General features: G+C 59.9%; 1 protein-coding gene across 1 annotated transcript; it reads right to left on the bottom strand.

Moving 5' to 3' along the window:
* Window positions 1–9,338: 9,338 nt before the first annotated feature.
* Window positions 9,339–21,047, bottom strand: MSANTD1 (Myb/SANT DNA binding domain containing 1). The gene is made up of 3 exons (XM_078446346.2): window positions 20,458–21,047; window positions 16,627–16,902; window positions 9,339–13,797 (listed from the first exon to the last, which is right to left on the bottom strand). Exons 1-3 carry the CDS (start codon window positions 20,709–20,711, stop codon window positions 13,557–13,559), a joined length of 771 nt encoding a protein of 256 aa, XP_078302472.1. The 5' UTR covers window positions 20,712–21,047; the 3' UTR covers window positions 9,339–13,556.
* Between the last annotated feature and the right edge of the window lie 4,343 nt (window positions 21,048–25,390).

Below are 25,390 nucleotides of genomic sequence, written 5' to 3'. Positions count from 1 at the left end.
TTTATACTGAAAGTAAAAGGTTAGAGGGGCACCTGGGTGGCTCAGCCGGTTGGGCCTCTGACTCTTGATTTTGGTTCAGGTCATGATCTGACTGTTCGTGAATTGGAGCCCCACATCAGGTCCTGTGCTGACAGTGTGGAGCCTGCCTGGGATTCTCTGTCTCTCTCTCTCAATAATAAATACATGAACATTTAAACAAAGAAGAAAGTAAAAGGATAGAAAAAGCCTGATGCGGGGCTCAAACCCAGGAACTGTGAGGTCATGACCTGAGCCGAAGTCAGACACTTAACCAACTGAGCCACCCCAGTGTCCCCAGTGACTTTGTTTTTAAGTTTATTTATTTATTCATTTTGAGAGAGACAGAGCACGAATGTGGGAGGGGCAGAGAGAAGGAGAGAGGGAGAATCCCGAGCAGGCTCTGAGCGGTCAGTGCACAGACCCAACACGGGGCTCAAAGCTATGAAACTGCGAGATCATGACCTGAGCTGAAATCGAGAGACAGACGCTTGACCGACTGAGCTCCCCAGGCGCCCCTCAGCGAACTGCTTTCTGACGACAGCTCTGGAAAAGCTCAACGAGGGAAAGGGAAGACTTGTAACAAATGGTGCTGTTGTCACTGGGGACTCACCGGGAAGCAACAGCCCTGGACACCTAACTCACATCGTGCACAAGCCTCCAGTCGAGACGGATCAAAGACCCAGACACAAGCACATCCTCCAGAATCCGATATGAAAACACCCTCTGGCCCTTGGTCAGGATTTCTCAGGATGCAGGACGTTCCAGCCACAGAGGAAAAATAAACTTTTGATTTTCTCAAAAGCAAAATCTCCACCCACCAAAAGGCACCATCAATGTCCACTTCGCACCGTGGTGTCTCACCCCCCCCCCGACCACTTCACGCTGAAAATCGGACAAAACGTGTGACAGGGCTGTTTTCGGACGCGGGACTGTCCATCTGAGAGGAGAGACAGCAGGGCGGCGAGCCTCGTGAGCCCCTGGCTCTCTGCGAGGCCGGCACAGCCCCAGGCGTGGTGGGGACACACCAGACCTGCCATCCCGCTGGGAAGAAGCCTTCTGCGGGTGCGGGCCGTGGGGACCTGGGGTGGGAGGGCTCCAGCTGGGGAGGGGAGATCTCAGATCCAAGCAGGGAGGCTGTGGGCAGGCTGCATTTCCAGGGGGAGACGCCTGAACTTGGGCTCCAAAGCCTGGGATGCAGGACCTGCTCCATGGGACTGATGAGTCCCAAGGCCCCCAAATCTCACTCCCCCCACCCCCGGGCCCCACAGAATGTTCAGCTGCGGCCTGTCCCCCACCCACACCCCCGCTCCTCCCAGAGGCCAGCGCTGCGCGGGGCTCCTGGGTCCAGGCTGGGCGCAGCGTTACTATTCTTGGCTGTAACCTAAGCAGCTGCCCATTAAAATTCCATTAGTTTCGAAGGCTTGAGCTGCAGTTGATATTCCTAATTATTGTGAAATTAAAATTGTCCCTGTAATTTAAGGATAATTGCAGGCAGTGCCAGCTGGCACCCCAGGGAGCCACGCTGTTCCCAAGCAGAACTTGGAAAGTCTCTGGAAAGTTCTCTGAACAGGCGTTTCTGAAAACGAGGGTGGGGGGGGCGGTTAGGCACATAGTTGGAGTCTGAATTTCAACGTTAACGGGTTCTGGCGATCTAGCCCCCCACCCCCTCCCCGCAGCAGGCAGGCTTCTCCCAGACCTTAGCTGTGGCGCCCGGAAGAAGGAGGGGCTAGACCCTAGGTTGGTACGGACCGTGACCCTGGGGGTTAAGGAACACAAGTCCGGGGCTGGCAGACCCTTGTGAGGTGAGGTGGCAGCAGGAACAGGAGGGGCGGATGTCTGGATGCCCACCCCTCACACTGCTCCCCTGCCCAGGTGGGGGCCAGCACCGCCTCTGCCCTCCCCTGGAACAAGGCCTCGGGAGGTGCTACCACTGACCGTGGCCGCTGCACCCAGCCCCAGCCCCAGCTCCAGAAGGACAGAGCCCGGGAGGGGGCAGGGCTGGCTGTGTCCCGTCCCCCACCCCTCAACCCTCCAGCAGGCACAGAGCTAACCTGGAGCCCCAGGCGCCTTGGCTTCTCTCCTCCTCCGATTCAGGGGCCGTGCACACATGGTGGGGGCGGGGGCGGGGGCGGGACATCAGCCATCACACCCTGCACACCTCCCAGCTCCTGTCCCCCTGTTGGGTCCTGACCTCTCCCGAGCACCCCAGAGAGCCAAGCTGGAGGTGCAGGGAAGGCCTGGGCCTCAGGCTCGCACTCACTGCCTCCTGACACGCCCAGCATCCCTGCCATCCAGCCCCTCCCATGCTGGTCGCTAGCTGGTTCCTTGAGGGCAGGGCTGTGTCCCTGGAGGTCAGCCCCCCTCGGGGGCCCACTGCAGCTTTGAGAGATAGCAGGTGGTGACAGAGCTCTAGGGCTGGACATGCCTTAGGATGAGGGCTGTAATTCTGGGGGCCGCTCCGCAGAGCCCCAGGAGGGCCCTGGGGCTGCCTGAGCGGCAGGGGCACGGGGAGCCCTCCCCTGGATGCCAGGGTGTCCTACCCTCCCTGCAGCAGGCTGGGGGCTCCCTCCACCTTCATTCTCCCCTTGCAGACTTTGCTCTAAGCGCCAGACAGGGTCGGCACCAATCAAACTTGTGAACGATTCCCAGCCATTTCCCCTAACGCTGCTGCCTCGATCTGTTTGGTCGGCCTGCCAAGGTGGGCTTTGACCACACGGTGCCCACGACGTGACAGAGGACACCAGCCTTCCAGCCGGCGATGGGCAGGTCCTCACCATCCCCCCGCCCCCCAATCACCTGCCTCCACTTAGCACCCCTGCCTTGCCGGTACTAAGTTCTCTGTGGAAAACTGAGTTCGGCTGCAAATAACAGAGGCTGGAAATAACACGGGACGGAATCTTATTTCTCCCTCACACACGAGGAGCCAGGTCCAGGCAGTGGCCCAGAGGTGTGGTCAGACCGGAGCTGCTGTGTTCCCGCTCTGGTGGGCTGCACCCTTCCTCCTCAACCTTGCCTCGTAGTGCTGGAGAGCTGCCGGAGGGCCACACATCTCCTCCCTCTCCTCTGTTGCTGGAAAGGAAATAAGGAAAAGCAGGAGGATGTCAAGAAAACCCCATGTGCCTGCCTGCCCCTTTCTTAAGGACGATTCCCAGATTTTGCACCCAACTGCCACTGCTGTCTTGTGTGAGTGAGGTGGCCTCTGGAAAGCCCCTGAGGATGGGGGCTGGGGGAGGAACCGACCATGTGACTGGAGGGTCTCCCCCTCCCGCCCCTGCACCCCGGAGGGAACAGGGGCTGGAGACAGACCCCTCGGCCAGGGCCAGGATCTGGGGGACACTCAGCTGGTGTTGGAAAACAGATGATGTCAACGGGAAAACACACCCATCAGAACTGGGTCCTGGCTGCCTGGGTGGCTCAGTCGATTAAGTGTCTGACTTCAACTCAGGCAATGGTTTCACTGTTCTTGAGTTCCAGCCCCAGGTCAGGCTCTGTGCTGACCGCGTGGAGCCCTCTTCAGATCCTCTGTCTCCCTCTCTTTTTGCCCCTCCCCTGCTCAATCTCTCTCTCTCTCTCTCTCTCAAAATTAATAACTATTAAAATTTTTCTAAAAAAAGAATTGAGTGTGGAATGGTGCGCTGACACCCCTGACCTCACACCCTTGACCTCCAGCCTGACCACCCAGATCCCTGACCACCCACAGGCCTGACCGCCCAGAGTCCTGACCACTTGTACCCCAACTACGCATAGCCTTCAGAGCACCATGGCGTCTCCATCACTTCTGCCTCCCAAGCCTCACACAACCTCACCTTCAATTCCATCCGCCCAGAACTGTGCAGGGGAAGGGTCCTGGAAAAGGTGGCTCCCGGCACAGAGAGCATGGATAGAATAGTCCAGAATACAGCGTCAGAAATCCACCTTGGGCCTTAGAGGGCGCTGCTGCAGGAGGTGGAGGGACCTGGGAGAGGTGGTGCCAGCTGCTCTTTGGGGGGGCAGAGGCAACCCTGGGGGCTGGGGAGGGAGCCTTGCCTGGGGTGGGCGGGGCTTGCCTGGGGTGGGCGGGGCTTCAGGGGCACAGCTAACCGCCCCCCCACACACACACCGCAGCCCTCTCCCTGGCACCCTTCACCCCCCTGACCTGGCCGGGCCCCAGCGCCCAGCCCCGTGCACACTCGAGCTTCCCTGTCGTCAAGAGCTTCTCGTAGGGAAGTCCCGGGTCCCAAGTCCCGCCTCCCATAGGCTTTGCGCGTCTCCAGTTTTTAAGGCTTTTTGCCACCACCGCAAATTAGGCCATTTTTTCCTTTTATGATTTGTCTCATCAGAGAGGTCTTGGCCCCAGGGTCACATGTGCTTCCAAAATTTCTTCTAGAAGCTTCCCACTTTTCACATTTAAATCTTTAATCCACCTGAAATCAACCCGGTAGAAGGTTATGAGAGATTTGTCCCTGTTCCCTGGCCTGTTACATGCAACCGCTTATCACCGAACGTTGGACGTGTGGGTCTCCTGTCTGTCAGATCCCAAGTCCCGAGGGAGTTGGCCTGTTCTGGATCTTTGCCCACCAAGGCTGGTCTCTCTCCAAGGCAAGTCCACGTGGCCCCGTGTGCTTGGTGCTATCTATGAAAAAACAAAACTCAACTGAGTACATTTGAAGAGCTAATTGGCTTTACGTGATGATTCATGAATCGGGCAGCATCTCATCTCAGAAAGGAGTCCAAGCACTGCACAAGATGGAATGACTTCCCTTCGTGTGCACGAGTGGGGAGACAAAGAACGTGTCGTTTCAGGCAAGATTCCCCACAGGGACATCTCCCCTCCGGATGTCCTCCCCACAAGGATGTCTTACCCCTCCAGGGACATCCTCCCCCCAGGGAAGTCCACTCCCCCCAGGGACATCCCACCAGGGACGTCCTCATCCCAAAATGTCCTTCCCCCCTAGGGACATCCCCTCCAACAGGGACATCCTTCCCCCCTAGGGACATCCCCCCAGAGATGTCCTTCCCCCAAGGGTGTCCTTCCCCCCAGGGACATCCTCCCTGCCCAAGGATGTCTTAACTCCCAGGGACATTCCCCCCAATAGGGACATCCTACCCCCCGCAGGGACGTCTCACCCAGGGACATCCTCATGCCAAGACTGTCTTCCCTCCCAGGGACATCCTCCAGGGATGTCCTCCCCTCCATCAGGATGTTCTCCCCCCTCCAAGAACATACCTCCCCCCCAGAATCCTCCCCCCTAAGGGACATCCCCCCCCGCAGAGACATCCCCCGTCCAGAGACTTCCTTTCCCCCAGGGACATCCTCCCCCACAAGGGACATCCCCCCTCAGAGACATCCTTTTCCCCAGAGATGCCCTCCACCCAGGGATGCAGTTCCACACCTTTGTTCAGGTGTCCTTTCTATTCTTTAATGTGACTAGAGTCCTCTCCGGTTTCATTTATTCATGAGCATTTCATAGCTTTTGTTGTTATGAGTGGGAGTCTTCCCATTTCTAACTGGTTATTGATAATATAGAGAAAGGAATTTTATGTATTAATTTTATATACTTGTCTCTTATTAATCTAGCAGTGTTTTTTTTTTTTTTTAATTTTTCTTTCAGGTTTCTTGGTTTTACAATCATGTCACTAGCAAAAAGAGAGAATCATTGCCTCTCCTTTTCCAGCATTTGCACCGTGACTTTGTCCTTGGCTGATGCTGACCCACAGTGACAGTCCTACTGGGTGTAGCTGTCTCTCCTTTGCTGGTTGGGGTGGTCTCGTCATCTGTGTCCGTCTTCCTGCAGGTCCTGGTATGCGGGGAGCTTTTCAAGGGGCCGTCTTCGTGATGCAATCCGCTGACCTCCCCCATGCCGATTCGGTGGGTTTGGTGAATTCTGTGGGCGGTTCTCTGACAGCAAAGTCCCCCACTTTCCTGAAAGAAGGCGTACTCGGTGGTGCGTGTCTTATGTTTGCTAATATTTTACTTAGAATTTTCACTTTATCTTCCTGCTTTGTATTATTATTTTTTTTAAATCAGGTTGATATTAAGGCTTTGGTTGGTTCAGACACGTTGGTTCAGGGACGTTTTCATCTTTTTTAGGGTTTGACAGAGTTCAGATAGCATCTTGTGAAGGCATTTTGGACAATTCCTGTCCTTTTGATCCTGCAATATCACGCATAGGAATTTATTGCATAAAAATACTTGCTAGCTACAGCTGAATTGAAAACACAATCGAATTAAAAAATGGGCAGGAGGGGTGCCTGGGTGGCTCAGTCGGTTAAGCGTCCGACTTCGGCTCAGGTCACGATCTCGTGGTCCATGAGTTCGAGCCCCGCGCCGGGCTCTGTGCTGACAACTCAGAGCCTGGAGCCTGTTTCAGATTCTGTGTCTCCCTCTCTCTCTGCTCCTCCCCTGTTCATGCTCTGTCTCTCTCTGTCTCAAAAATAAATTAACGTTAAAAAAAAATTTTTTTTAAAATGGGCAGGAAATCTGGGCAGATATTTTTCCAAAGAAGACACACAGATGGCCAACATGAGAAGATGCTCGACATCACTAATCTCAGGGAAATGCCAATCAAAACCACAATGAGATGCCACCTCACCCGTCAGAATGGCTATCCTCAAAAAGATAAGAAAGCAGCCGTGTTGGTGAGGACGTGGAGAAAAGGGAGCCTCGTGCACTGTGTGTGGGGGGGAATCCAAACTGGTGCACCTGCTGAGCGAAACAAGTCAGACACGAAAGTACAGACACCGTACGACCGTGCTCACGGGAAGCCCCCCGAGGAGTCAGCTTCCCAGACGGGAAGCAGGGCGCAGGGTGTCAGGGGCTGGGAGAGAAGGGGAAGGTGTTGTTCAGTGGGGACAGGGTGTCAGTCAGGGAAGGCTCTGTAGGCGGAGGCTGGGGATGCTCACAACGGGAACGTACTTCCTGCCACTGCACTGGACACCTAACGTGGCCAAAACAGGTTTTATCTTACGTGCATTTTGCTACACTTAAAAAATCACGGGGAAATGCTAAGGAGTCCAAATATCCAGTTTATAGAAAGAACAGCACAGCCGAAAGATTTATTGTATCAGAGCTCAAGACTTACAGTGGTTAAGACAGTATGTGTTGCCACAAAAATAGAAATCACTGATAAGGGACGGAACACAGACTGGAGATGTAGACACACGCGTTTTGGGGCAATTTATTTGCTCGTTTTTGAAGTTTGTTTGTTTATTTATTTACTTATTTATTTATTTAACTTTTAGCAGTCTCTACACCCAACGTGGGGCTTGAACTCACGACCTGGAGATCGCAAGCCACACACTGTACCGACTGAGCCAGCCTGGCGCCCCTGGGCGATTTGCCGTTAAGAAAGATTCCAAGAGTAGCAGTGGAGGGACAGGCTTGCCCACGCACGGCGCTGTGGCACGGCTCTGCGTGGGAGACGTGAACCGGGCCCCTCCCTCGCATGGGAGCCATGGAGCAGAATGTGGGGGCTTTTGTGCTCGACTTGTCCCCCCCTCAAGTTAACTATCTTGTCTGACTTAAAAACTGTGTGCTAGGGTGCACAAGCACACTCGGGGACACCCCCCGCGCCACTGCCTACAGAAAGCCTGGAACAGGACGATCAGCCCGTGAAGCCACGGCCGCCACCCACAGACCGTGGTGCTGCCCTTACAGGGGAGGAGGGCGCTCGTCTGCGGTAACACGGGGCTCCTGTGAGCGTGTGCTGTGACCCTGAACAGGACGGTTCGGAGCTGTGTTGAGGGACAAAGCCTGGATGGGGACAGACGCGCTGTGCAGGCCAGCTCCTCACTCCGACCACGTCACACACACGTCAGGTGACCAAGAAGAGTTCACTGGAGACCAGCAGTAGTTCCGAGGGCCACACGAGGGTCAGAAACTCTGGCTCAGAGGGACACGCACAAGAGCTGTGTCCAAAGGAGAACAGTAAGCTTCCAAGGATGGTGTGGCCACTTCCTGAAGCACAGGGCCTCCTCTGCCACGTCCTGGAGTGGGTCGGCCACGACTCCTCTCAGCTGTGGTCGGAACGTCCGAAGGATGTAGAATGAGGGGCGTGTGGCTGCCCAACCCCACAGAGGGTCAACGCACCCCGTGCCCTCACCCCAGCGAGTGGCTGTTGCTCTGGAGGGCCCTCCTGACGTGGCCCGGGCCACGGACGCCCCACAAGCCCCTGGGGAGATGGCCCTGCACCCTCCCAGGTTCTCTCCTCCCTCCTCTTCCGACGTGCATGTGTGGTTCCACAAGAGGTCCGTGCACCCGCCCCCTCCTCTTCCCCTGCTCTGACCGGTGGAGGACAAGATGGGGGAGGTCCCTGGAGACGGAAGTGGCAGGGGACAGACACTGCCTGGGAGGAAAGTGCGGGCTGTGGGCTGCTGACCTGCTCCAGTCAACAGGCCTCACGTGCAACAGCAGCTGCAAAGGTGCCTCCCCCTGACCGAGCTGACAGAGCCCCCTGTTGTCCTCGAGACTCATCTGCCTCCGAAACTGAACGGAGACGCTCCAGGGATCCACACTCCCGCCCCGGTCGGGGCTTCAGTTTTGGAAAGTAAGGTGGTTCTGGGGCCACTGGGGGATTGGGCCTGTTCTTTGGCCCAAAGAACCTTCAGGAAGTGGGTAGGCGACCTCGGGTGGGTGCGGGGTCCCACTGGGCCCACCAGAGACGGACCTGGGCCAGGTCTGGGTGTAACACCGTCCCTCACGAGCCCCGCCAGGTGTCTCGGCCGCGTTCGCTCAGCCTGGAGACAGCAGCTGACTCAGAGCCGGTGCCTGGGGGTCCCCGCCCAGCCAGTCGGCGTGGGGACTCCCGACGGGGACCTGACTCCCAGTGGAAACCAGGACAGCACGTCGACCCTGCTTCCCTGGCGGGAAAATGTGGGCTCCCGCCTCACCGAACGCCCGCCCCAGCCTGGCTCGCTGCACGCAGGCTTTCTCTCTGCCGGTGCATTGCGATCCAGAAGCCCCTCGGGGCCTATTTCTCTCTCAGGCGCTGACCATTTTGTCTGCTGAGGGCGTCCCCCCCTCCACCTCCCGCCGTAAAGCCTGTAAGAACAGGGATTTTGATCTGATTTACACCCAACTACTCCCCTGCTCCTGGCACACAGCGGTCAGAAGCGCTCTTAGGTAGAGGGGAGCAGGGCCTCCTTCTGAGCACTCTCAGGGGACCAGCCCACCCACGGGGACTTTCAGGTATGGGGAGAACACACACACACTGGCCGCGGCCCACCTCCTCACCCCTGCCCCAGCTGTGCGACACTCGGGAGCATCCTAGGATGCGATCCGGCACATATTCTTGTCCCGGTGGCCTCGCGCCCACTCCGGCCTCCCTAGGGCAGTTCTCGATCTGTGGCCTGTGGACCCCCGAGTGTCCCTGAGGCCCGGATTATTCTCCATTATCACGAAAGAAAAATGTCCCCTGCTGTTTTCAGCATGTTGGGATTGGCAGCGTGGGTCCAATGGCTGGGTCCTCAGCAAGAATCAGGGCGGGCACCTCCCTCCCGCCACATGCTCTCCACAGAAAACGCCAATTTCCCTGAAGAGTGACCCTGGTGAGGCAGTAAGAAATTACTCAATTTTATTAAATCTGGATCCTTTTAATATTCCTTGTGACACATGGATAGTACGTGTAATACACTCCTGTCCACCCCTGTGTCGACGTCTGGGAGAAGCACCTGCGGAATGTTCCAGCTGCCAGCTGAAATATAGCTGAAAACATTTCTCACTGGAACTCAACTTTCGCTTGAGAGAAGGACGTGGGCACCTGGTGGACATTCTCTTGGAAGTGAGCAAAGGGAGCTGTCCCTTCAAAAGGAAACCAACTCACATGGTGACCGATGGAAACGTCTAGCTTTCACACCAAGGCCAGAAAGACTTGCATCCACCACCATGAGCTTAACGTCCCACAGGAAAGGCTTCGCTGTGAGCGTGACCCCGCCAGTGACAAAAGTGAGTTTTCGAGGATGTTTAATGCACTGGGTCGGCGAAGAAGATGGGCATAACTCGGTGAACCAGTATTTTCCAAATGCCTAACGCACGGTGTTCCAGAAGCATGGCGAATGATAATCCGCCAAAGCGCGAGACGGACGGATGGCTGCTGCTGCGACACAGCTCTGCCGGCTCGTGATAGGCTGATTCCACGTCTCAACAAGCCTGTGGGGGTCCTGCCGGGAAAGAATGTCCGCGTGATCCATACACGTTATTAGAAGATCCGTCGTTTTTATTGGTCGCCTGGGGGGCTCAGCCAGTTGAGCGTCTGACTTTTGGTTTCGGCTCAGGTCATGATCTCACGGTTTGTGGGTTCGAGCCCCGATTGGGCTCTGCGCGGACAGCGCAGGGCCTGCTTGCGATTCTCTCTCTCTGCCCCTCCTCTACTCATGCTCTCTCTCTCTCTCTCTCAAAATAAATAAACTTACAAAAAAAAAAAAAAAAAAAACAAGAAGAAGATCTCTTGCTTTTTCAAACACCTATCCGTGTGACCCTGGATTTTCCACAGACACTTGCACACTTACAGCCGAGCCACATCCCGCAGCAGACTGAGTGTGGAGCTGGCTTCTCTCAGGCCGGATATTTGAGGGTATGTGACACAACGCCACTCTTTTGTTTTGGAAAACGCTAAAACCTTTTGTTTTGGAAAATACATTTTTCCCGCGATTGTTATTTATGTTAGCATGTCATGGGTTTATTGTTATCTTGAAAGGACTAAGATCTTTTAAGTCTCAGGTCTAATTTCTAATAAGGTCATCTATGGGGTGTTAATGCTGGCGGTTAGATGGCACGCGGACAGAAGCTCTGAGGCCTTCAATCCCTGGCATGCGTGGAGGGCCCCCGAGAGCGCTGGGGCCGCGGCGGGCCTGCGTGGCCTCAGCTGTGCGGGGTGAGGCCCAGCTGCTCCCGAGCATTTGTACCAGTTCCCACTGCCCCTGCCAGGGTGTGCGTCTCCACGTCCCCACGTTTTCCAGCTTCAACCACTAATGGAAGGCTCACTCCGGTTTTATTCCGCATTACCTGGCGCTACATGAGGCCGAGCACGCCTCCTCACCGTCTTTGGCCTCAGGCCCTTTGCCCCTCTCGGTTTTCATATGAGCTCAAAACTATTTTCTTCCATTTCAAAACAAAGAGAAAACCACAACGTTATTGAAAATATAGTTGGAATTATACTAACAAAGTGATGACACTTTATTCTGGAACTTGGAGGAGTATGCCGTTTCCCCACATGCTCAGGAACCGTTTCAGATTTAACAATAAATCGCAGTTTTCTTCCTGTCGATCCTGCACCTTTCTGGTTAAACTCACTCACAGATTCCCTGTAGTTCTCAGTCATGACCGTGCATGGAATGCTCCAGTCTCGGATGCCACAGGGTCAGGGTAGTTTACAGAGCTCCTGATCTGTATGTTTGGCTTTCTGGGCATACAAAGATCTCACCTGAAAATAAGGTAATTTTCATTTCTTCGTTTCATCTCTCATCCTGCTCATTTGTCTTAATGCATCAGCTATCAACGTCAACGCTAACTAATAACAGTTAGTTATTAGTTCCTGGTTCCTGACTTGTTTTCAGTGTTAACATGTTGTTTCGCTGAATCTTGTCAAATAGCTTAGCGTTTACCGATACGGCCACTTTCCCCCCCTTCACGGACCAGTAACTACAGAACAAATCAGAAACTCGCCGAGGACACGCTGTCCAGGAAGGGCGTGGCCCACGCGGTCCTATAGCTGAGTTCCGCTGACCGTCCGGATTCCGCTCCAGCCCACGGGACAGGTGGGCAGTGCCCACTCGGCAAGACACAGAAACAGCACTGACCCCCCACTCAGAGAGGGAGCTGGGAAAAAGTGCAAATTATCTCTAAACACAAACGCAGAACTGCGCCTGCTGCCCCGCAGTTACCGACACGCTGACACGTCACAACCACGGAGCCAGCACGGCCGCCCCTCTGGCACGGCCGCTCTGACGGGGTTCTGTCCTCGGTGTTTGCGAAACAGCTGAGTTCTCGCGGCAGGATCTCGTCTCAGAGACTGGTGGGTTCCGGTGGGCATGCCCCCCACTCAGGTCTTCAGCATGAGACCCCCCAGGTTCTCCTCTGCCGCGGGGTGCCGGGGCCTGCTCTGTGCGGATCTCTCCCACGTGGGTCCAGCGACGTCACGCCGGTAGCCGAACCGGCCTCGGTGGGAACGCAGACACCGTGCGAACTGGCAAGTCTGCGCTTCAGCAGAGCCGCCTGTGAACGTTCGCCAGACCGCTGCCTTCAGTACCAAAGCAATATGGTTTGAGTCCACGGCACGCGCACTCCGGGGAGGTCCCCGAGGCGGCTGAGCAGGGGGCGTCCTGCCAGTCTGGCTCTGCCCTCTGGGCTCCACAGAACACCCAGCGTCTCCCTCACCGCAGCCAGGCCGAGGGCTGGCCTCTGCACCACGCGGGCGGCCACGGGCGGCTGACTTCAGATAAGCTGGTCACTGTCACACCGAAATCATGGTGACAGCCTCCTGGCAGGACCTCTGCTTTCGGCCCCCACCCCCACCCGTCTGCCCAGGAGCAGCCAGAAGGAGATTTTCTAGACCGTAAGGGAAACCACCGCACTTGCCCTAACCCACCTGCCACGTCTCCTCAGAGCCCTGTTGTGTGGGCAGCGACAGGCTGGTCCCAGGGGTGAACCAGACGGTCCTGTGCCCAGCACCCTGTGCAGCCAGGGACCAAAAGCCCAAGGAGCCAACAAGACTTAGGAGCAATTCAGCAGAGAAGCGTCTGGACAGGTTTTCCTGCTGGTGAAAGGGCAGAGGCAGGGGAGGTGAGCTCTACGTTGCAGCTCTGGACCCCGCCACCCCCAGCTCGTCCCTGCACCGCGGGTCCGGACCCAGAGCACCACAGCCAGCACGGCACGCGAAAGCTCCCCGTGCCTCTGCGGCCCAGTCGCGCGGTCCGGGGCTCCTGGAATCTGGTTGCTCCCGCTGGTGGTTGGGGCGCCACCGCTCCTCACGCTCGGGGACAGCCTTTCCCGTCCAGCGCTGACCACAACCCGCTCTCCCGTCCTTCCCGTCTTCACTCGTTTGCCTCCCCGGCTGGAGGGCGAGTGCCTGAGGCCCGGGCTCTGCCCCGTCAGCACGACATCCCTGGGCCTGGAAAACCGGGCGGCGTGGTGCACGTGGACAGCCGTCATTGCTTCGCCGGCGTCCTCACGGGGAGGCCTGACGCCCCGGGGAAGAGGGATGCAGCGGCCGTCTGGGGTCGGCTCCACCGTCGGAGCCCATCCTAGGAGGTGGGCAGCAGACCCCGTGAGCGCGAGGACAGCCGTCGCCCCTTGGAGAGGTTCCGTCCCGGGCACAAAGCCGCCACTAAGCCGCTTCCCTTGGCTTCGGTTTTGCAGTCGACCGGCCTGGCGTGCTCCGCGCGAGCTTTGGAAATGACTTCCGGCAGGAACGAGACCCCACGTGTAATACCCAAAGCCGTGTCAAGGGCCACCGACAGTGACCGTACGGGAGGACAGCCTCCGGGAGGTTCTCACCGGGGGGCCGGCCCGCGTCCGTCCGAGCCAGGGGCAGCCCCGGGGCGCTCCCCGCGGGCCGGGCGGCCTAGACGCCGGACTTGGCGATCATCTTCTCCAGCAGGCTCATCATGCGCTCCTGCAGCTGCAGGCCCTGCACCTGCAGCAGGTTCTGGCGGTCCAGCACGCGGCGCACCTCCTGGCACGCGTCCTCCACGGCGCGGCTCAGCCGGCGCTGCTCCTCCAGCATGGCCTCCAGCAGCCGCAGCTTCTTCTTCCGCAGGTGGCAGTTCTGCACCTTGCGCTTCTTCCCGGGCCGCGCGTCCGACCTGGAGGGACAGCGCCAGCGTGTGGACGGCGGGCCGCGCGCTCCGGGCACCAGGGGCCCCGCCCGCCCCTCCCCCCCACCGCCTCGCGGACAGGCGGCCACGGAGGAGGCCCCGAGGGGGGCTGAGCCGCGCACCCGCCTGGGGCCGCCCCGTGCAGCTCGCGAGGAGGGGCCGGAGCCCGCCCGCAGGGACAGCAAGGGGCCGTGGGCACAGCCAGTGACCCGAGTCCCAGCCTGGGTGGCTGGGGGGTGCGGGCCTGGTATGGGGCTCAGGGGTAGAGGCCACACGGGGCGGCGGGGGGGGGGGTGGGGGGTGGGGGGTGGGGGAGGGGCGAGAGATGAGGAAGGCAGGGCGGGAGGGGGTGCGGGCCTGGTATGGGGCCCAGGGGTAGAGGCCACACGGGGCGGCGGGGGGGGGGGGGGGGGGGGGGGGGGAGGGGCAAGAGATGAGGAAGGCAGGGCCGGAGGGGGTGCGGGCCTGGTATGGGGCTCAGGGGTAGAGGCCACACGGGGTGGCGGAGGGGGGTGGGAGGGGCGAGAGACGAGGAAGGCAGGGCCGGAGGGGGTGTGGGCAGGGTGGCTTCTCCCGGGAAGCCTGGCACTGGAGCCTCTAGCGCACAGGGAGGTGAAGGTGACCACGGCCGTGCCCTGCGCCCTCCGCCAGGGGAGGCAAGCATCCCTGGCTGAACTGGCCCAACCCCACCCGTCCCTAGGGCCTTGCTGGTCCCCTAGCCGGGGCCCCATGCTCCTCAGCAGAGCGATGCCCCAGCAGACCTCAGGGGCGAGGAAGCGGTCCCCATGTCCCAGCCCTAATTAGAAATTAGGGGCAGTGTCTGAGGCAGTAGGGAATCTGGGAACTGGGGTCATTCCGTGGAAACATGGGCCAAAAATCTCAGGTTTCCCAACTGATTCTGTCTGGCTATCCACAAAGGCATTTTTGTCTGGGGTCTTTGCTGAGAAGTTCCCTCCAGGGAAGGGACCCCGGACCAACTGAAGAGTTGCCTCCTCCCATCACCCCTGATGGGCAGACCTGAAGGCCAAGGCCAGGGCTGAGGGGAGAGGCAGGGCCATAACTCAAACCTACACTCCTCCTGTTTTCTTCCCCAACTGGCCAACTCCTATCCACTCGTGAGAGCCCACCCCAACCAAATGTCCCCTCCTCTGGTCCCCCAGCCTCCTGTGGGCATCTCGAGGGCAGGCTCACGTGGCCAGTGCTGGCCAAGCAGGAAGTCTGTGATGGACAGCAGAGGGGACAGGCATGCCCGCTGAACCAGCTTCTGAGCACATTCTGGAGGCTCAGCCCAATACCCCTCCCTGGTTCTGAGAAGACCAGCCAGCCTGGCGAGGATAGGGAGGAGACCCCAGGGCAGGGTCTGCTTGGGGGTGAGGGAAAGCCCGGAAGCCAGAAACTGGAGGGCACTTGGTCTCCCTCCATGTGCCAGGCCCCACACCTGAATCTGTTCTCTCTTCTGACACTCACAGCCATCCTCGGAGAAAGTACTGATTTATCCCCATTTTACAAAGGGAGACTGAGGCCCAGAGAGGTCAAGGACTTTCCACACAGCTAGAAATTGATGGAGCCAGATGAACCCAGACTATGGACAGGACGGCCTGTACTTCAGTACCAACTGCCTCCCTGTCTGACACTTCCCTGTGCGAGGCCTCCTGTCTGAGGCCAGCCCGGTCTGAGGCCTCCCCATCTAAGGCCTCCCCATCTGAGGCTGGCCTGGTCTGAAGCCTCTCTGGTCTGAGGCTTCCCCGTCTGAGGTCAGCCTCCCTGCTGGAGTCCTCCCCATCTGAGCCCTCCCCATCTGAGGTCAGCCTCCCCGCCTGGGGCCAGCCTCCCCGTCTGAGGCCAGCCTCCCTGTTGAGGCCTCCCTGTCTGAGGCCAGGCTCCTTGTCTGAGGCCTCCCCGTCTGAGGCCAGCTTCCCTGTCTGAGTCCTCCCCATTGGAGGCCAGCCTCTCTGCCTGAGTCCTCCCCATCTGAGCCCTCCCTGCCTGAGGCTTCCCCATCTGAGGCCAGCCTCCCCGTCTGAGGCTAGCCTCCCTGCCTGAGTCCTCCCCGTCTGAGGACAGCCTCCCCATCTGATGCCAGCCTCCCCATCTGAGGCCAGCCTCCCCGTCTGAGGTCAGCCTCCCTGTCTGAGGCCAGCCTCCCCGTCTGATGCCAGCCTCCCCATCTGAGGCCAGCCTCCCCGTCTGAGGTCAGCCTCCCTGTCTGAGGCCAGCCTCCCCGTCTGAGGTCAGCCTCCCTGTCTGAGGCCTCCCCGTCTGAGGCCAGCCTCCCCGTCTTAGGTCAGCCTCCCCGTCTGAGGCCAGCCTCCCTGCCTGAGGCCTCCCCATCTGAGGCCAGCCTCCCTGTCTGAGGCCTCCCCGTCTGAGGTCAGCCTGTCTGAGGCCAGCCTCCCCGTCTGATGCCAGCCTCCCCGTCTGAGGCCAGCTTCCTCGTCTGAGGCCAGCCTCCCCGTCTGAGGCCAGCCTCCCTGCCTGAGGCCTCCCCGTCTGAGGTCAGCCTCCCTGTCTGAGGCCAGCCTCCTTGCCTGAGTCCTCCCCGTCTGAGGCCAGCCTCCCCATCTTAGGTCAGCCTCCCCGTCTGAGGTCAGCCTCCCCGTCTGAGGCCAGCCTCTCTGCCTGAGTCCTCCCCATCTGAGCCCTCCCTGCCTGAGGCCTCCCTGTCTAAGGCCAGCCTGGTCTGAAGCCTCTCTGGCCCGGGAGGCACTTGCATACCACCTAGTCCTCTGCGGCGGAAGATCAGCCGGCCCTCACGGCACCCGGCCCCTTCCCTGGCCCCTGCTGGTGGTGGGGGCGGGGAAGGAAGACACACACTACCTGAACTTAAGGGACAGTAAGCTGGAGGAGGTGTCGGAGCGATCATCCTGGAAGCGGCCTTCGTAGGAGCACTGGTTATACGGTAAGTACAGAGGGGTGGATTTAGCAGACGGCGACAGGGACGCCTCGGTCTGGGACGTGGAGGGCCCCGGCTGCTGGCTGTCCGGCAGTTTGCCATCACAGGACTCGGGGACCTTGGCCAGAATCCTATCAATGGCTAGGTAATAGGGCCAGTCGGGCGGGACGGACTCGCTATCTGTCATGCATTTTAATTTCCTGAAACGAGAGACACAAGAGCCAAGGGTGAGAAACGGAGCTGCTCCCGGCCCGTCCTGCCCGGCCCCCGACAGAGGGGTGCTCGGGGGGCGCTGGGGCCCCGGGGGCCACGGGGCATGAGGGGGAGCCACTCGTGGCCAGACAGCCTCCCCAGAAAAACTGGCCAGGCTCCAGGGCCAAGGAGACATTAGACTTGGAGAGAAGGCAGGCCGGGGGACTACCCTGCCGTGGGTGCTAACAGGAAGCACGCGCCCCAGATGTAAGCGAGGTCGTATGAGTGCTGGGGCCTTGGGCTGTTTGGTACCATTCCTCTCCCTGCGCTTCTGTAGTTTCTAAGCTCCCTACAGTGAACAAATGCTGTTCTTAAGTAGTTAGCCTGCGAGAGATAATAAAGTATGCAAACATAGGAACAAAGTGTCATATAATATAAACGTAAAACATCATGACGTGAGACGCGTGTGTTCCTAAAGAGGACGCCTCAGAAGGGGGAACCGGAGAGCACAGTCTGCAGCGTCCAATAGACCTGAGCTGCGTCTCATCTCCACCACTCTGCAGTGTGACCTTGGGCAGGTCCATTAACCTCTCTGAGCCTCCATTTTCACATCAGTAAGATGGGGATGAGCAAAGTAAACTCCTCACAAGCTATAGGGAGGATTTAATAAGGAAATGCCCAGCTCCTGGCAAACAGCAAGCCGACTAGATAACATTCTTGGCTGAAGATATCAGGGGGCAGTAGGGCTGGGCCTGACACCCCCCAACCCTACTTAGACCCCAGGCCCAAGGGTGTGCACAGCACAGCTCTGCCTACCATGGGCTGGAGCCCTGCCCAGCCCTGCGTCCTATCCTTTCCTGCAGATAGGCCTTGCAGGTCCCCAGGCCTTGGCTGAATTCTGGGAGGTCGGGGATGGGGAGGCACAGCTGCAGGAGAGCTGGGCAGCCTTGGCCAGGCCAGGAAGGAGTCCATAACTTGGGAGGGGGTGGGGGGGAGGTGTTCCTGTCTGCCCCATCAGACCCAGCCTTAGTCTGTGGCCCCCACATTCCTACCCCATGCTCCTCCCAAGTAGGGAGGCCCTCAGGCTACAGGGACCTCTGTAACCAGATGGTTCCTGTCTCCTGACATAGGGTTCCTGCCAGGGTGTGGTCCCTGGTCACATTGGTCTTTGAAATAGAGCTGACCCTCTGAACGAGCAGCAAATAGGCACAGTGGGACACGGCCAGGGGGTCTGTGGCTCAGGGCAGCGAGCAGAGGCCAGCTACAGGAGGTGGCCTTGGGAGCAGCATACAGAATGTCCTGGGTGGAAAGCCAGGGACAGGCCACCGAGGGAGGCATGGCTGCTCCGTCTCCCAACCCCAGGACTACTGTCCATCACCCTGGAGGCCTGCACAGACTCCAGGCGCAGGAAGTGGAGAACTGTGCTTGGGCCCACACCCAGCCTCTAGCCCATCTGGAAGCCCCCCTATGCTTGTTCTGACCACTCAAGCCAGGCTGCTCCTTGGAGCAATGAGGGAAGGCCTGCCCCCGCCCCGCACAGGAGGCCCCTGAATGGTATTCCAAGAGACCATGCTCCATGGAACCCAGGCACCCCCTCGGGCTTCCTTAGCCTGACAACCTTAATATGCAAAGAGCTACAGTGAATAAATAAGAGAAGACTTTGGTAGGGGAGGCTCTTTGGGTAGGGGTAAGAGGAGACAGATAAAGAACTAGTCAACCAATCAAAGCATCAGCCTATTAAGGGCTGTGTGGCCTTGGGCAAGTCCCCTCTCTGCTCTAGGCCTCAGTTTCCCCCTCAGGGAACAGGAAACTGAAGTGTCACACGTGCAGCCCTCGCCCTCAGGAACAGACGGCAGGGTCTGCAGGGGAGCCCTGCTGGAGGGCCCGGGCTCCTGCTCTGCTGCCTCATCTCTCGTGGCCTCCCTGCACACCCGCCCCCCCCCCCCCCCCCCCAGGAGTGGAAAGGAATGCCTCCCCTGGGACTCTGAAGAAGGCTTTCAGGATAAATAATGAATGAGTCGGCCAGACACCAATCAGAGCCCATGGATTACTGAGTCAGATGGCAAGCTGGTAAAACAGCCGGCTTCACCTCTGCAGCCCCCTCACAGGCACGGAGGGATGCACTGTGTGAACGGAGGAGGCAGGGACAGACAGACACACACACACACGTCTACAGACAACTCAGCCCTCTCACGCCACGAGCTGGTGGCTGGAATTTATCATCGTTTATGTTGTGACGGATGCCTTCAGACCCTTAGCGGCTGCCTCATTTCTGGCCCCTGGGCCTGCCTGGGAGCTGGGGCTGTGGGCAGAAATGCACCTTCAGACAGACCCAGGCTCTGGACCCCCTCCTCCAAGGGCCACGAGAAGTTGTCGGGGGCCCTGCGGGGCCTCTGCACGTCCCAGGCTCCAGACGGGCTGGGAGCTGCAGGCCAGGAGGGCAGGGGTTGGCTCCTTGCCGACTGTTGGGAGCGAGGATCCTCTCGAGGTGCCCAAGGCAAACCCAGGCCCCGTCTGCACCCAGCATGGCCTGCACCTCTGCTCCCCTGCTCATAGCAGCCACGAGGAGTGCCAGGAGGAGGCCAAGGCTGGGAGCAGCTTGGTGCACTCCAAGTTTTCCTGGGACAGGGCCCCTTCCAGGGTCACTGACAGGCCCACCCCCACCCAATATGCCTGACGCCCACCCCCCTCACTGCTACTCTCCACCCATGGCTCCCAGTTCCAGGTTGACCCTCACCCCGGAGACCCCAGACTGCCCACGACCCTCACCTTGACCATGACCGACTCCACACCTGTGACCTTAGCCTCACCCAAGAAGGCCCTCTGCATGGCTGTGACCTTTGCCCTGCCCATGGCCATCTGCACGCAGTGACTGACGCGCTCCCACCCTGGATGCCAGAGCTCCTCCCCTGCCCAGGAACCCTGTCTGTGGCCCTGACTCAGCAACTCCCTTCTGGCTGCCAGGGCAGGGTGGCTACAGTGGGGTAGGGCCAGGCCTGGGTCCCCGCTGCTTCTTTCCACAAGTGAGGGCCCTCCCACAGGTGAGGCCCTTCTGGGAGCTCCAGGGCTCCAACATCGGCCCTACTACGCACCCTGCTCCCTGACCGCGGCCAGCCGCCGGCTGCTGGAAACGACCGAGTGTCAGCACCAGGCAGGACTTGCAGGCCTGGGAGCTGAGCCTCCTTCTCACCTCCGGCCTTGGTTTCCCTGTCTGTACGGCAGGCACCCTACTTAGCAGAGCCACGCCTGGGCAGCCGGCCTGCGTTCTCCCTCCCGGCGGGAGGGTGCGTGTGGGCCAAGCGGGAGCCGCCTGCACGTGGCACCCAAGGCAGGGGCCTGGGGTATGCTGCGAATTGTGCCAGCCCTGCCCTCGCTGGGCCTCAGTTTCCCACCTCCGACGGGAGGCTGCGCACACGGTTTGTGCAGGCCCCATCTCGCTGGCTGGGCTCTGCCCACACGAGGCCTTCCCGACTCAGCTCCGAGGGGCTCCCCATGGCCCCCAGCGGCCAGCGCCGGGCAGGGAGCACGGGGGGGCGCGCAGGCGTGCGGCACGTGGGGCCCACCTGTACTGGAAGGTCATGTTGGTGATCTTGATCTTGATCTCCTCGCCCAGCCGGCGCTCCCCCGTCATCTCCAGCAGCTTGCTGGCCATCTTCTCGTACACCTTGGCGTTGCGTTTGGTCTGCTTCAGCTCGTCGAAGAACTCCTCCCAGACGAGCATGAGGCCGCGCATCTCGGCGTCCGTCCAGTTGCGGGCTCGCCGGTGCTTCTCCGTCTGCGGGGACACGAGGTAGCCGGGCACCTCGGCCGCCGCCATGCTGGAGGCACCTGCGGGGTTAAAAGAGCTCAGGCGGGGCCTGGGGCCTGCGCACAGGGCGGGAGCCCCACTCCTGGAAGGCAGCTCCGCGCTCAAAATGGGGCCTACGTCTGACAGGCAGGAATTTAGTTAAAAGCTTTTAAACGGGAAACGTCATTTTGATGTCACGTTTCCATAGCAACAGAGCAACTGCATAAGCTACAACAACAGAAACCTTTTAACTGAAAGCGCAGGAATCAGGGCTGCCCTGACGGGCCATCAATATTGCAGCGAGCGGGCCGGACCCAACACCGGTGGCCCAGGCGCCGGCCGTGCCTCCCGCCCCAGCCCAGCCAGCAGACCCCGCTGCCGGGAGCCCCGTGTGCGGCGGGCCGACGGGGCTGACCGCACGGCCCAGGCATGGGCTCCAGGCCTCGGCCCCCGCCTCAGCCCCGCCCCACGCACACGGGCCGAGGCGCCAGGCGCCAGGGAGAGCCGGAGACAGGGAGTCAGGGTGGGACGGAAGGAGGGCCCGGCGCCACTGAGAGGGGGGTGGGCGGTGAAGGGGGGAGAGCGCAGAGGTGCACGCAGAGGGGGACACAGCTCGAGCAGCAGGTGCCCGCGAGGACCCGCCAACACTCGCCTCCGTGTGACGTGCTCCACACACAGCGTCCTCCTGGCCAACGTGCTCACATTTTACGGGGAGAAATGTAAACGCATCAGTACAGGCTGGGCAGCAGTGGGGCTCTGCCCCGTCTGACCACCTGTCTCCCCTCTTTGTGGTGGGACTGGTTGCCAGCCTGGGTGACGTGGGCTGGGCAGAGAAGCCGGGGCAGTTCTTGGGGCCAGAGGGCAACGGGCACAGGTGGGCAGTGTGTGTGTCCCTCCCGCCCTGGGCAGCCCCACCACAGCCCTAACCACCCTGCTCAGCACCGTCTGTCCCTAGACCCGTTTCTACCTGGCTAGTGGGGTGCTCTTTGTATCCCCGGAACCCCACAGGAAAGGGTTTGCTAAAGGCTTGCTGAGTAAAGAAATGAAGAAATGAAGGGACCAGTCTTAAGTAGCCCCTCTCTCTTCTCAATAGATCCCCTAGACTTTGCCTTTGGACTTACTGGCAAACTCCTATTCATTCTTTAAAGCCCTATTCTGACATCACCTCCCGTCTGAAGTCTTCCTACCCCACTTTGGTCCTTTTTCCCTTTTTCCCTCAATTGGACCTGTGTGACCCTGGGTAAAGAACACTGGCAAAAGTGAGCGAATAAGAATTTGAGTATTCACGGAAAGCCAGGCACTGTTTTCAAGACTATATACAAGCATTTTCTACTTTGATCCTCATGGAACTCTTGTAAAAGAAGCTGGCACTATTACTCCCATTTTTCAAATAAAAAGTCCAAGGGTGTAGAGAGGCGAGGTCACCCTGTGGGCAAAGGGCTGGGCCAGGCTTTGAAAGCCGGTGGCTTGAAGCCGAATCTGACCCCGTGCTGTGCTGCCTCTGGAAGGAGCACTGGCTGGCAGGGTCCCAGTAGAGGACACCTGTCACCCCTCCCATGCCTATGGTCCTCGGCAGAGCACACAGGACGTAGCCAATGCAAACTGCCCACCGTTTCTGGGGTCTCCTGGGAGGCCCCCAACGCCGACCCTGGACAAGATGGCTGCTGGCATGGCTGGGGTCCTTGGCTGGGGGACCCTCACCCTCTCTCAGCGGGTCTTTTCCAGGGCTTGACGGAGGCTCATCCATCTCAAGGTCTCAAGGGCCAGGGCCGCGGGTCGCCAGCAGGGCTGGGAAGGTACCGCAGGACAACGGTGAACTCTGCACGCAGACGAGGGGAACCGGCCTGGATCCCCAGGAAGGCAGGGGGCGCTGCCCGCAAGAAGCAGCCCCACAGTGGCAGCAAGGCTGGTGCGGCCGGAGCACAGGGGACGGGGCAGTGACAGACAGCGTGACTGCCCCTGGGGGGGGGTGGTCAGAAAGGAGGGCTTGAGAGCCAGGCTGGGGTTGGGCTGCAGTGCCCCCTGGGGCTGGCCAGCAGAGGTCAGCAGCAGGAGGGTCAGCCAGGGCAGGACACCAGGGCCGTGGGAGCCGTGAGGCCTATGGAGAGAAGGCATCACTAAAGGCATCAACATTCAAAATTACAAGACAAAACTCACACGGTTTATCAGTAAGAGCCCATCACACCTGCCGGACAGGCCCCAGTCCTGCCTGCCTGCCAGCTAGGCCCAGACGCCCAGCCAGGCCGTGGCATCCACGGGCTGTCAGTGAGCCTGCCTGGCCTTTGTGGGTCCCTGGCGGTGGCCTAAACCGGGGGTGAGGGACTCACGAAGTTCAGGCTGAAAATCACCATGGCTAACAGAGGGTCCTCCTCTGACCTGACCACGGAGAGAAAAGTCTCACTCCAAGCCGCCCCAGATTGGGACAGCTGAGCCTGGAGCGCGGAGGTGGGGGTGGGGAGGTGTCCCTGAATCTCCGCCCAGGCCCTCAGGTGCCAGAGCAGCAGGGACATGTGTGGGCACTCGGAAGGGCCCCTTGTCCCTTCAGTGGGTTCTTGGCTCAAGACCTGGACCCCATCAGCTCCCCGTAGGAGCCCCTTCCTCTCCGGGCCCACGCAGCACCCCCCAGGAAGGCTCAGGGCTGCAGTACTCCTCTGGGCCTGGGTGCCTGGCACGATGTGCTCGGGATGTTTGCAGCGTGAATGAGTGACTGAAAGGTCCCCCAGAAAGCCCGCAGTCCTCAGGCAAAGGACCTGACCCCAGGGCCCTAGTGCCAGCTCTCAGCCTCACCGGAGGGCCTTTCTGCAACCACAGCTCCAGGGGCTGCCCCTGGCCCTGGCCCAGCACGTGGGGGGAGGCCCAAGGGAGAGGTAAAGGACACCTGCCACCCCTCCTGTGCCTATGGTCCTCAGCAGGGCACACAGGACGTAGCCAATGCAAACCGCCGTGTGCCTGGAGAATGCTCCCTACCACGTGCGTGGCCTTGCAGCTTCTGGAGAGGGCAGAGGCTGGCTGGTGATGGTAAACACTCCTCAGGAAGAGCTGCTGCCCCAGGGCCCCCAGGCTGGGGACCCTCAGGCTAGCCGAGGCCCCTGCCTCCAGGAGGCAGCTGCCGGCCTGTGGACATCACTCTGTTCTCAGGGCCCTGGCAAACTGGTGGCCCCAGAGGAGGTGTCTACACCTCTTGCCTCCCCTCCAGCCAGCACGTCCAGGGGAGTCAGGGTGAAAGGCTGGACTCCAAACGTCTTCTCAGGTGTCAGTGGGCACGGGAAACCCCCAGAGCTTCCAGAAGCAGAGCCCTGAGGTCGGGCCTCCGAGGACAAGCACGAGCTAGGTGGGAGGGCCCTGTCTGTCCTTGCTGGGGAGGGGCTCCATACCTTGGCACAGCTGCATGGCCTGCGGGGACCCTCAATCTCTGTGGGATGGGGAGGCAGAGGGCTGGGGGCTGGGTATCCAGCAGTACCTGCAGGGAGAAGGGGTAGTTAAGCCCCAGCAGGAGGCCGGGGGACACGTGTGCGGCCACACCCTGTAGACCTGTCTCCCGGAAACCAACACCGGTCTGAGATACTTAGGTGTGCTGGCCCTACCCAGCCGACACGGAGCCCCAGGTGGGAAGCGGGGATCCCATCGAGGAGTCTCTGGCACCTTCCGGGGGCAGACGCCAGTGAGCAGAGCCTATCACAGTGGGTGGGAAAGCTTAGCAGTGGAAATGCTCCAGTCTGGGCGAAGGCGGGGAAGCGCATGGCGTGTGGCGGGGTCACAGGGAGGGCTATTCCCGTGGAAGGGGGCGGCGATCATCCCAGCTTGGACTGGCTCACAGTGGAAGGAGGCTTGAAGCAGCCCAGAGCTGCAGGGGTCGTGGGTGCTGTAGGGCCCAGCTCACTGTGCTGGCACCACCACCCTTTTCCCCACATCCGCGGGGAGCTCAGACTGTGACTTTCGGCCTCCGCCTCAGTGGGCAGACCCCAACCCCGACGGCCCCGCCCATGCCCCAAGAGACCCTCAGGCCCGTGGGGGGTGAAGGCCTGAGGACCTCGGGGCCCCTAGGGCACGTGGCCACGAGTGGCCTTCGGTTTCCTGCTTGGGAGGCCGGTGGGGAAGTGCCATCCAACCAGGTGGAGGGGCTGGGCCGGTAAGGCTCCCAAACCAGGGGGAACCACAGGAGATGCTCATGGCTGCCCAGAGTCTTGGGCGACACCACCAAGCAGGCCCACCTCTGGGCCCATGGGCACCGGCAGAACGCTTCATCCAGCAGCGCTCCGACTACCGCCAAGCTGCCTGGGGGGCAAGGCACAGCCCTCCACCCCACACCTAGAAGGGCCTCAGGGGCTTCTTCTCAAGGAAAGCAGGGTCTCACCCTCTCCTGAGGGTCCCTCTGCCGTAGCGGCAGGAGGGCGAGCGGGGGACATGAGCAGCAGGGGCTCTGGGCCCTTTTCTTTCTGGAAGTAACAGGGAGACCACGTGTGCTCAGGTGCGCCAGGCAGGGTCTGGCTGTCCGTGCTGGGACCAGGAAGGGGGACACAGCCTTGGTCGCTCCGAGGTACCATCAGAGGCCCTGGAATTGCATCACAGAGGAGACAAATTCGGGGAGATGAAGTCACCCCCATCAAATGTCTAGAACACCTGACGTGAGGACGAAGGCCCACCCCTGTGCAGGGACAGGGGGTCCTGTGGCACCCGAGGGCCCGTGCACAGAGCTGCTGCACAGCCCC

This window comes from Panthera onca, chromosome B1 (assembly GCF_046562875.1).
Source record: "Panthera onca isolate mPanOnc1 chromosome B1, mPanOnc1 haplotype 2, whole genome shotgun sequence".
NCBI lineage: Eukaryota > Metazoa > Chordata > Mammalia > Carnivora > Felidae > Panthera > Panthera onca.
Note: the sequence above shows the minus strand (reverse complement) of the source record. Positions and strands in the feature narration are given on the sequence as shown.